General features: G+C 42.5%; 1 protein-coding gene across 5 annotated transcripts in view; it reads left to right on the top strand.

Moving 5' to 3' along the window:
• The window catches only part of MRAP2 (melanocortin 2 receptor accessory protein 2), a 47,704-nt gene extending 35,084 nt beyond the window's left edge, over positions 1-12,620 (top strand). For 4 of the 5 annotated variants that reach the window (XM_059941721.1, XM_059941720.1, XM_059941723.1 and 1 more), the window contains exon 4: positions 11,039-12,620. In XM_059941721.1, coding sequence (XP_059797704.1) covers positions 11,039-11,432 — 394 coding nt within the window. In that variant the 3' untranslated portion in view covers positions 11,433-12,620. Of the gene's footprint in view, positions 1-1,748; positions 1,848-11,038 lie in introns of all 5 variants that reach the window. The other variant, XM_059941722.1, reaches the window with a different exon arrangement.
• Positions 12,621-12,902: the final 282 nt, after the last annotated feature.

Raw genomic sequence — 12,902 nt, 5'->3', positions numbered from 1 at the left:
GGCCTGGTTATGGATGTGCTGTCTGGACCCAGTGCCTGTTGCATGGGCCCTGCCTTCCTCCTGGTACTTTGCCTCTTGCCTCTGGGGCTCATTTTCAAGTGAACCCTTGTGCACCTGGGTTTCTTGGTCCTTTCCAGTAGTCTAACTGCTGATCCAGCCTCAATTTTTATTTTGAAAGGATTATTAATTGGGATGTATTTACTCCTCGTTCCCAAAAGAATTTAGATGACTCGCCAGACTGAAAACAGTGAAAAAAGACAATAGCAAAAATAGGATGAAAACTAGCTTAGAAAACGTTTTGAGGAGCAGAGAAATAGTTGTTACTGGATACACGACTGAATTAATTATTAACAATAGTCACTGAATTCAGCATTAAGCTTCCTTGAAACGAAATAAAACGGAAACATTAAGGATTATATAATCTTCATGGCATGGTAAAGAACATCCATGTTGGGCTTTGAATTTATGGAGGAAATGATTACATGGATGCTTAAAGAACGCTGAGTAATGTCACAATGTATTTGGTCAGTTATGGTTTGCAAAACACTCAGAAATGTTTGAGAGGATTTTCTTTTATCCCAACTCTTCCAAAACAGGGAAAAATAATAACTTATGTTGGATACCTTATCAGTCAATCCCAGCAGGCAACAGATAGCACACTCAAATTAGATAATTAGAAGAGCTTTTTTTTTAATTTATTTTTTTATTGAAGTATAGTTGATTTACAATGTTGTGTTAATTTCTGCTGTACAGCAAAGTGACTCAGCTATACACATATATCCATTTTTTTAATATTCTTTTCCGTAATGGTTTATCCCAGGATATTGAATATAGTTCCCTGTGCTATACAGTGGACCTTGTTGTTTATCCAATCTATATGTAATAGTTTGCATCTACTAACCCAAAACTCTCAGCCCATCCCTCCCCGACTCTTGGCAACCACAAGTCGGATCTCTATGTCTGTGAGTCAGTTTCTGTTCTGTAGATAGGTTTATTTGTGTCATACTTTAGATTCCACATATAAGTGATATCATATGGCATTTGTCTTTCTCTGTCTGGCTTACTTCACTTAATATGATAATCTTTAGGTCCATCCATGTTGTTGCAAATGGCATTAATTCATTCCTTTTTATGGCCGAGTAGTATTCCATTGTATATATGTACCACATCTTCTTTATCCATTCATCTGTCAGTGGACATTTAGGTTGTTTCCATGTCTTGGTTATTGTGAACAGTGTTGCTATGAACATAGGGGTGCATGTATCTTTTTGAATTAGAGTTTTGCCTGGATATATAGAAGAGCTTTTAATAAAGGGACTAGTCACAAGTTGTGGCCCGGGAAGAGGGCGGCCCCCAGGATAGTGCAGGATGCCAGGGCTCAGAACACTGAGGAGTAGATGCACTAGATCTGAAGGGGGTCCTGATTGGCAACCAGGAGTCCTGCAGAGAGGCTGGCTGAGAGGAGCAGTGACCCAGGTCGAGGGACACAGTTAGTCCAGTGTGACCTCTCAGAGAGGGAGCCTCCAATAAATATCCAGACCTTTCTTCCCCTCTCCTACCCCTTTCTTACCATTGCTCCCCACTGGTGAAGCCCCCACCACAACCAGCGGCCAGAGCCTCCATCAAAGGTCAGTTTTCTGGGGCACAGAGCAGGATGGGGATGGGTAGAGAGTGACCTGAGAGAGTAAGTGGAAGAAACGGAGCACAAATCCTCACATTTCCATTGGTATCTCCCTTCATCCTCACAGCCTGGCAGCGGCATTCTCATCGTTGTGTCTCATCACACAGTCTGCGGCGTCTGCTGTTCAGTCTTCAGCCTGCACTTGAACTATACCAACTAGTTATAGGTAGAGGGAACAGTTCAGCCCATCACGCACCTATTTTCAGACATTAAGGTCTGGAAAAAAATGTAAACACATGTTAAGTGAAAAGAAAAGATCATTTTATTGAAGCCTATGGAGATGCATGGTTGAGAATCTCTATAATGGCCACTAAAAAGCCACTAAAAAAATATGAACTTTCCCTTTTCTATCTCCTTGTTCTCATAAACATCTGAACATGCCTTTGCCTCATTTTATTGGTCCAGCAAATTTAAAAATATGGTGTGGATTACAGCAGTATTAAGAGAAGCCAAGGACAAACTCAGATTAGGGTACATCTTGTAGAGTGGCCAGGGAATAATAACCCCCTTTATCTTCCTTCTCCTCAGAGGGACAGATGGATTTTTGCAGGGCTATTGAGATCTATTTGTTTGATGCAGGATGCAGGTGATTTTACAGATGGGAGCACCCTAGCCCAAAAGGGAACATGACTTCCTGTAATGATTAATTTTATTTGTCAATTTGTCTAGGCCATGGCACCCAGGTATTTAGTCAAACATTATTCTAGATGTTTCTGTGAAGGTTTTTTTTAGATGAGATACCATTTCTGAATAAAACTGATCATCCTCCATAATGTGGGTGGGCCTCATCCAATCACTGGAAGGCTCTCCTAGAAACAGATGGACCTCCCATGAGCAAAAAGGAATTCTGGCAGAGGCCTGCCTTCAAACTCTTCCCTGGGTCTCCAGCCTGCCAGCCTACCGTACAGATTTTGGACTTGCCAGCCTCCACCATCACATGGCCCAATTCATTAAAATAAATATGTCCCCCTACCCTACCCCGGATGGATGGATGGATGGATGGATAGATAGATAGATAGATAGATAGATAGATAGATAGATAGATACAGAAATACATACATACACACACACACCCTGTCGGTTCTGTTTCTCTGGAGAACACTGACATACATTTCCTTAACATTTCACATTGACCCTGGGTAGCTGAGACTTGAATTTCCAGTCTTCCAATAGGCAGTTCATCCTTCTAGTAGATGGTTTCTGTCTTGATGGTGATTCTGAGTCATCTCAAAGAACAGCGGTCATTGTAACTCTACATGTAACCTCTAATGAGGTTAAGGAGAAAGTCTAACCTTTTTATTTTTAGTACAATAATGGATCAACCCTCAGGACCACATTTTAAATGCTTTCTTGAGTCTGAGGCAGTGTAAGACATGGCATTTGGCTGTAGTATATCATAAGCAAACTGAAAGAAACAGACATGTGGAAAAATCCCTAAATGGAGCAATTAAAAAGGATTTTAGATCTTAGTAAAATTGACATATATTGGCAGGAATTTTTTCTAAAATAGACATTATTTTTTCCATTCAGCCAACTTTAATATAAAACAATCAATTTTAAGTGTGCCTGTGATAATTAGGCATGGAGGAAAGAATGATAAATCATAGAGACTAATAATAAAAGCAGTTTTTTAACATTTGCCACATGCCAGGGTCTGCTGATCATTTTATATGTATAATCTCACTAAGTCCTCACAAAAAGCTGAAGTAAATCCTATAAGTGTTCAATTTATAAAGTTTCCCACTTTACAGATGAGAAAAATGAGGCTGAACCACTCATATGACGATTCACAGGTTAAAAAAACAAAACAAAATAAACAAAACCTTTGGAGCCAGGCCTCAAACTAAAGTCTCTTTGACTCTAAAGCTCCTGTTATTAACACTACATTATATTATCTCATGTCAGTAATTTTAAATCTCCTTCTTCTATTACAACAAAGATATTAGCAAGCAATCAGATTTGTTTTCTTTTATCACATATTGGATCAAGCATGGGCTCTGGAGTCAAACATTTCCAGATGTACTGGAACAGTTTACTAGATTCTTAACCTCTCTCTGCTTGAGATTCCTCATTTGTAAAAATAAAATAGTATCTGCTTCCTAGGAGTACTGTAAAGGTTAAGTGAGCTGATGCCTGTGGAGCTGCTGGTACATGCTGGGCTCACAGCGGGCGGCTCTCAGTGAAGGCCAGTCCGCCCCTGCGTGGCTGGTGGAATCCTGGGGAGAGCTGAGGGGTGCAGGTAAGGAGCAGGAGGGAGGAGAGGACACCCATCCTCCCGTGAGAAGGCCAGGCCCTAAGCATTCACGTTGGAGCTACACATGCCAAAGTGTGGCTTCCTTCTACCCTACCTTCACCTTGGGTGTGTCTCTCAGTGAAAGAGTAAGATGATTTTAGGAAGGAGACTAAGTAGAGAATCTTGGTGATGGCTTGGAAGGATGTCAGAATCCTGACTGCTTTATATAACAGGCTCTCTGGGCAGTTGGTCGCAAAGAACTTCCTCAAGTAGGATATCAGGCAGTAAGTATCTTTTTGGAATATGACTCCGACATTCTGGTTAAGATCCCCAATCAGGTCTGCAAGCTCAAAATGGACTAGTGTTGAATCTACCACTCAGTTCTATCTCTTCCTCCGTGGAGGTGCCCCGGGCAGGCTGAGCGTCTCCCTAGGAGCTCATCCATCATTGCTGACACATGGGAAGAGTACAAGCATTCCCTTGAAAGGAGTAAGATACAAGGATGACAGATAGGCTTCTTCCCTGAAGTTTCCAACTTGGGATCATATTAGCATAAGAACTTCAATTCTAGAGTCACTGCCTACTCATTGGCTTCTGTTCAGGAGCGGATGTGCCATAATCAGACTATGAGACAATATCAAACAGCTCCCCAAATCTCAGTAAAACACAACATGGGTTTACATTGTGTTCAAGCTACATGTCTTCTGAGGGTCGGCAAGGGGTGGACAGAAGCTTCTCCACTGTAGCTGCAGCATCTCAAAGGCTTAGCCTCCCGGGTTCCTGGGACAGGGAAGGGGGCATGAAGAGATCTCACACCTGCCCTTCTGTTCTTCTGCCAGGAAGTGGCACACACGCCTTCCTCTCACAGATCATTGGCCAGAACTAGCCACACCCACCTGACCGCCAGGCTGGGCAGGGTAATCTGTGTGCCCAGGAGGAGAGAAGAACCAGATATGAGTGAGCATTCATAAAGCAGACCAAAGAGGGAGAAAGACTCTTATAAAGCTGACATCGCCTTCCGTAAAAGCTTCTAGGTCCAAGAAGCCGCTTTAATGGGGATTATTTTTCTCATGGAATATCTGCTGTTGTGTGTGGGGAAAAAAAACCCTCTTACCTGGATCCTTTAAAGACAATGAAGATAAAAGAACCATTTTTCCTGTGCTTTTTCCGCTAAGGAGCTATTTACTCTCTTTACTGTCTTGTTAAAGTATTATAACCCCATTATCATAAATCTGCCAGAGAGAAAGAGTACGGGAAACGCTTGGACCACATTTTTATGTTGAATATTTTGGACTTTTTTTTTAAAAAGCGATCAAACCCCAGACATCATACACCTCAAATACCCTCCTTTTGTAGCCTTTGCTAAGTGCACTTTGTCCAGGTGGGGATGGTCTTCTTTTAGGGGTGAGGACAGGATTGCTCATGACCTTGTAAAAATGGAACTTACATTTTACCTTGAGTTGCAATTTATCTGAATATGACCCTCACCAAAGGAGGGGTACAACGCACCTAAAAGCTAATAGCGAGAGAATGTCTGTGCTCAAGGTCTTTGATAATGACCAAGATCACAGAAGCCAGCTAAGTGCAGATGTAGTGCAGAGTGGTTCCCAAGGAAGACCCGCCATTCTGAAAGGTCTCCATATATCAACAGGTAAAAAATCCAACTGCTTTATGTATCTGATTCAAGTTATACACCTTTGTTCAGGAGTCACTTTTTAATTCCCCATCAGTTACAAGGTGTTTCCTGAGTACACAGCTATGGGTGTACTGAGGGTCATCCTAAGGTAGTAGAATCTTTCTTGCCTCAGAGAGACTGAAATCTCCCTGGCAAGTTGGAACTACCAATGAAAGCAACCAAAAGGCACTTTCACACACACACAAGGGTTTGGTTGGTGCCTCTGTTAGGGCTTGTTACATGAGATAAGGCTCTCAGCACAGGCTATGGCTCCTGTGAAGAGGTTATTATTATTTTCTCACTGGTGGTTCATCACAGAGTTTAGCAGGTTTTTGTTTGGCTTACGCATCTCTAAAAGTCCACTGAAAGTGACTGCTGGAAACACTAGGTTCCCACAGGCTGGACTCCCCATCACTTTTCATGACTGGGGCGAACCTGAGGATAGTCAGGCATGCTAAGACTCAGTACAGCAGCAGGCACTCCATTTGTAAAAACTCATCATAAATCTGGAAAATTCCTAAGGGAATAACCCAGAATCTTATGGGTGTTTTCCCTCTGCCAGCGAAGGTGGGAGAAGTCTGCCCTCCTGACCTGACTTCTCGTAGGGTCACAGAGGAAGGAGCACATCCCTAAACACTGGAGGTGGCTGTGCCTTTCACAGGAATCAGGGCTCTGGACCACCTGCAGATACAGCCGTCCGGTGCGTTGATTGAGGGTCGAATGATGGCAAGGCCCTTTGAGAGATGCAAAGATGAATAGCATACAGCACAGCAGTATATGGGAGAGAAAAGATCATACCAAATAGCTCTGACATGAGACAGGAAGGGCTGCATCCTGTAAGGCGAGGTCAGTAAAATCGAAAGGAGCACAGAGGGGGGCAGATTCGTTCCTGTTGGGAGATCAGAGAGTCTCCATGGAGGCAGGGACATTTGAGTTGGACAGAAAAGGATGTATTTGATTTTGACAGAGAAGGGGTAGGAGGAACAGCACAAGCAAAGGCTCAGAGGGGGACAGTCAGGTCCCATGTGGCCGGACGGTACGACTGGCGAGGGGGCTGGGGGGAGCGGACACTGGAAAGGCCATGTGATGTGGGAGAGGATGGTCTGAAAGATCAGGCAGAAGAGTCTGGGGAATCAATGAAAGTTTTGTGAGTAGGGGAGTGTCATGGAAGCAAGTGACATGCACTGCAAATGCCAGAGGACTGGATGGGTGCTCACGATGGAGGATCTCTGTTCCGGTACAGAGAATCCCACAGGTTCAGACAATACATGACACAATGCAGAGTGAGCAGAAGAAAAGACCAAGTATCGGAACAGTCTGAACAGTCTTTTTACTCTGGCTGGTGGAGTTTGGGGATGTCGCGATCAATAGGTTAGGTCCAAATTGCATTTCTTATAACAAGCTGAAAATGAGGAATAGAGATTCTTAAATAAGTAAAACAAGTGATTTTACGGTTCTATCAAAATAAACAGTTGTCATTTTTCAAAAGTTAGGATGACACAGGAGAACTTCTCGCAAACACGCTAGCTAGATCTCAGTTTCATGATGACAAAATATAGAATAGGTAGGAATGTGACAAAAATAATGAAAGGCACTAAAATTCTTGGTGATTCTGAATTTTCTAATTGTCTTCGTATGTTCAGGCTCCTATAAATACCATAGATATTTACTAGATGGCTTGTAAGTAACAGAAATTTATTTCTCACAGTTCTGGAGGCTGAGAAGTCCAAGGTTGAGGTGCTGGCGGGTTCAGTGTCTGGGTAACCACTGGGTAGGGAGGAACGCTGTTGTGAATGGAATTTTTTTTTTCATTTTCTTATCCTTCATTACCTGTGTGTAGAAATACAATGATTTTTGTATAAGGTCAATTGAAAAGAAAGTTCTTCTTGTTTTTTTTTTTTTTTAAACAACAGTGCTGGAACAACAAGATAAACATATGGGAAAAAATGAACCTTGACCCCTATCTCAACATAGATCATAAACCCAAAGTAGAAGCTCCTAGAACAGCTCTGTCCAATCGAACTTTCTATGATGACAGAAATGTTCTCTGTACTGCTAATTAGGTGGCCACTGGCCACATGTGGCCATTGAGCACTTGAAATGTGGGTAATATGACTGAGAAACCAAATTTTAAATTTTACTTAATTTAAATTTAAATAAATAGCCATCTGTGGTTCATGGCTATTGTATTGGTTCTAGAAGAAAGCAAAGGGTTTGTGATTTGGGGGTCAACAATTATTTCTTAGAGAGAATATAAAAAACACTAACATAGAAGGTAAGAGTTAATAATTTGAAGTTAACTGAAATGTAAAGCTTCTGCTTATCAAAAGACATCTTTAAGAAAATGAAAATGCAAGTCATAGGTCAAGAGAAAATGTTTGCAACACATACATCTACCAAAAGACTTGTATTCAGAATGTATGACAAAACCTCTACAGATCAATAACAAAAGATAACCTCAATTTTAAAACGGGCAGAAGTCTCACACACAGGCTCTTCACAAAAGAAGATAAACCAATAGCCAATAAGGGCATGAAAAGATGCTCAGTATTATTAGACATCAGAGAAATGCTCATTAAAATCACACTGAGTGTCATGTCACTCCCACGAGAATGACCAACATTACAAAGACGGAGAGCACCCAGGGCTGACAAGGATGTGGAACAGCTGTAATTCTCATGCGTTGTGGAGAGAGTGTAAGATGATACAACCACTCTGGAAAACTCTGCAGTTTCTTATAAAGTTAAGAAACACCTACTATACGACCCAGTAATTCTACTCTTAGTATTTGCTCAAGAACAGTAAAAACGTGTATCTACAAAGAGACTTTTCAAGAATGTTCATAACAGCCCCAAACTGGAAACAACCCAAATTGCCCTTTAACAGTAGAATGCATAAACAAATTGTAGTGTATTTGTACAACAGAATGTTACTGAGCAAGAAAAAGGACAAACTATTGCTGCATGCGACATCATGGATGAACATCAAAAGCATAATGCTGGGCAAAAGAATACAGGCACAAAAGACTATATATTGCATGCTTCCATTTGTATGAATTTCAAGAACAGGCTAAACTAATCTGCGGTGATAAAAATCAAAACAGATTGCCTCTGGGAGGTGGAAATTGACTGGAAGTTCAAGAACAGGCAAAGCTAATCAATGGAAATAGAAATCAGAGCAGTGTTACCTGAAGGGGCTGGAAATTGAATAGAAGGAAACTTTCCAGAAGAAAGGAAATATTCTATATCTTGATTGGGAGGGTGGTTACATGGGTGTATATATCAATAAAAACACATTGAATTTTACATTTAAGATCTATGGATTTCAGTATGTAAATATTGCCCAACAATGAGATGAATAGTAACTGAATAGAAGCAAGCTGTGTCCGTGATCACAATTTTTCACATACAGGTTTTTTAGTTTATCAGTCAGGGAAACAAAAGAGGAAGAACAGGATGGTCTGTTGAGTAATGTTTACCAGACTCTAAGAGAACAAAGATGGGCTTTTCCCTTGTTCTCAAGGAGGGAGAATCAGACAGATTGCACTGTTACCACACCCAGAGATCATGGGGAGAGAGAAGAGCGGGGGTGAAACAGGGAAGGCATCTTAGTGTCTATCCCCTGGGCTCTGCCCTGGGGAGGGGCAGAACACGCTTGGTCTTCTGTACCTTCGTTCTTCAGCAAGCGGCATGGATGGTGGTCAATGGACTCAATTTAATCCTGAGAACATGTAGCCTGGGTTATAGAAGAGCTGCTGTACACAGCTGGGTTTCTGGGTCGGCCTTCACATTCAGCTGATGCTCCAGGCAAGCTGGAAAGCTAGAACTCAGAGCTCCTTAGCCTGGAATTGGGGGATGGTGTGACCCCAGCAGTCCTAACCATGCTTTTTCCAAACATGTTAATCCCCTCTTTTCCTAGGTGACATTTTAGCTTCTTGGGTCACAGGTTGCTGGCACACTCATCGCTGTTCTCAAACATCTTTTAAACTTAGGTGAAATGACAACAAGGGGAAGAAAATCACTTACTGAAAGATAAGATAAGACCTATTCCTATTAAATTTGCATTAAAATAGAATTCCATCAGTCTCTCTCAAATGATTTTTCTCTGAATTCTGAATACATGACCTAGTGAATGTTGTACTCCTGTGTCAATCATTGATCTTCACATCACCTTGCGGAGTGGGCAGCGAGACTGGTTAATCAGGCTTATCACTACAAGGAAAAACTCAGGCTTCTGAGAGGAATTCCTCATCTGATGTCACCCAGGTCATCACAGCAGGAGATAAATCTGCTATAAAAGTCCCTCCGCTGCCTGGATTGCAAAGCTTCTAGAATTGCTGAGCCCTGAAATCCAGGTGATTCTTGATAATTTGGAGGTTAGTTTTTAAGATCAGACTTTTCAGACCCATAACTTGATTCCATGTCCCCTGCCCCATGAGAACTTGGTCATAAGTGCTGTATCTTGAGTGATGGGATGGGAAAGAAGAGATTTAAGAACTGAAATCACTGAGATTACACAGTCCGGAGCCTAATTGTTGTCAGGTTCTATCCTGGATTTGCAAGTGTTCAGACATGATTCTTCACCTTACAGAGTCACTGCCTGTGTGGGAGTCGCCTTTCTATAACTCTGGAAAGGATGGTGATTAAAGTAGGTGGGCTATCAAGTTATTCAGTTTGCCCCTGCTCTTTCTGTCAGGCACTCGTGGGACTCATTGAGAGTTATTTTATTCATCCATTCACCGATTTATTACCATTGAATTGCTAATTTGTTCCACACTGAATGAAACAAGGTATCAGGAACTGGAGTTTTTTCACACTCTTATCACTGATTGTGTCAATCAAGCAGGAAATCTGACCCCTCCTTACCTTAGCTTATGCCTTTGTGAAATACGTATAATAATTCTTGGCCTAAGTGACAGCACGGGTCAGTTTTGAGAATGGGGTGAGATAAATGGATATGACAGTGCTTTGACAAACATGAAACTCACCCTTGTGAGATAGTATTGTTGTTCAGGCCGGCCTGATGTCGGCCAGTGATTCTAAACCTGACCACGAGTAGAGATCCTTGGGGATTCTATGAAACTACAGACTACCCGTCCCTACCTCCGGAGATCCTGAGAGACTGTAACCCAGAATCCTGCATTTTAAGAAGCACTTCAAGTAATTCTGATGCAGATGATCCAAGGGTCCCACTGAGAAACACTGGTGTGTGATGCAGAATATCAAGGATCCCTCAGCGAAAGGTCTCTTTTCAGGATGGTCCAAGGGCCCTCACCTTGTGACTTTTGCCTTGGGTTTATTTGTACATGTTCAGAAGTGACGTCTCTCAGTTCTGATGTTTGTCTGCATGCTGTGTACAGGGACTTGCACTCCATAGATGCCGAAAACCATGCTTCTGCAGGTAACTAAGCTGGAGTGTAAGCAGTCTTTTATTTTGCTTTTCTTTACAGCAATGCAGAGTCTTCGGAGAAGAGATTCAGAATGAACAGCTTTGTGTCAGACTTTGGAAGGCCACTGGAACCAGATAAGGTCTTTTCTCGACAGGGCAATGAGGAATCCAGGTCCCTCTTTCACTGCTACATCAATGAAGTGGACCACTTGGACAGGGCCAAAGGTGGTCTCCAGACCACAGCCCTCGACAGTGAAGTTCAACTCCAGGAAGCCATCAGACGCAGTGGACGGCCAGAGGAAGAGCTGAACAGGCTCATGAAATTTGACATCCCCAACTTCGTCCACACGGACCAGAACTCCTCCTTTGGGGAAGATGATCTCCTGATTTCAGAACCACCTATTGTTCTAGAAAATAAGCCAGTTGCCCAGACCTCACACAAAGACTTGGATTGAGAGGCATGTTTTGTAAAGTGTCTTCCTGAAGATGTTGGGTCTGTCTTTGTATAGCAAGAAATCTTCATTCACCAAGATTGTGTGTGTTTGTGTATGAGATACAGAGAGAGAGACAGAGAGACAGAAAGACAGAGAGAGAAGAGAGCCCCCTCAGAAGAATGCTGATTAAGCTGAGTGTTTATGCCTTTAAACACATTTGGGGCTTTTTGGGGAACCGAGTATTTACACTGTCTCATCCTCCTTGTCATTGAAAAACTTGGCCACGTATTCAGTGTCAGCGTTCTTGAATGGGGTTTGGCATATTGCATTCCTACCTGCCACTACCACGCTCTACCTTCAGCAAGTTGCTTGGCCTCTCTGGGCTGCCGCCTCTTTAACTGTAAGGTGTGGAGTCCGCGGTAGATGATCCATTCCAGCTCTAATATTTTGTGAATTTATGATTTTGCATTCGGATGAGGCTGGATATACCCAAAGCAGAATAAACCAGGGCGCTGCCTCTTAGCTCTTGTTGTAGCATCCCCCAGGTCTGTAACTCCCACTCAGCCCTTAACCGAGCCCAGCTTTTGTCAGGGGCCTGAGCATCTACCGGGACGTCAGGAGACTCGTTTCTCATGGTCACTGTGGCTAGCATTTCTATTGCTTGTGCTGAAACAGCAGTTCTGAGACCCTCCAGCCACCCATGCTCAAACCTGAAGACAGCCCTGCCCCTCCTCTCCTGGGATGAGTACCAATTCATGGTACATTGTAGGACAATCCTGTCCCCAGAAATGTATGGAAGGTTGTCAGCTGGGTGAGGGGAGGTGCCTCCTGTGTCTCTGTGTTGGTGTAACTGTGTCTGGTCGCGCTACTGTGCCATTGGCTAGTGAACAAGGAGAGTGCTATTTGCCAGGCTGTCTGTTTACCTGGCAGATGTGGAAGTGATGGTCATGCGGCTAGTGTGTGGGCTTTGAGCTGGGATGGTGAATGGGTTATAAATACCCCATCAACAGATATTCAAGGTGGCCTGGGGCAACCCAGAGTTAATTTCATGAAGGAATCAAACCTGCACACTGTTTTGGAAACGACTTGGTTTTGCAGTCACGTTGCATGCATGGCCAGCTGCTAAACTCTGGGTGGCATTTTCATTATGGATTTGTTTACCACCTGTCTTGCTTAAGCTGAAAAATAAATCCATTTATTGCACCAGAATTTTCTCAGCTTCTTTGTTTTCACACATCCAATTTTTCATTTCATTTTAAAATGATTCCATGTTTATAGTGTCTCAGTTTCTATCGTCTCTAGGATCCCAGTGGTCTGAGTCATGCACCAGATTTCATTTAGGAATTATTCCACCGAAAGAAACCCCTTTCCCATAATGTCTTTTGAGGAAAATATTATTCTTTAAGACTCTAACACTAAACAGTAGGACAAAGCATGGAACATTTCTTGTAGTTAACACACAGTCTTGCAAAAAGAAACTTGCTATTTTCA

The sequence above is a fragment of the Balaenoptera ricei genome, chromosome 12, assembly GCF_028023285.1.
Source record: "Balaenoptera ricei isolate mBalRic1 chromosome 12, mBalRic1.hap2, whole genome shotgun sequence".
NCBI lineage: Eukaryota > Metazoa > Chordata > Mammalia > Artiodactyla > Balaenopteridae > Balaenoptera > Balaenoptera ricei.
Note: the sequence above shows the minus strand (reverse complement) of the source record. Positions and strands in the feature narration are given on the sequence as shown.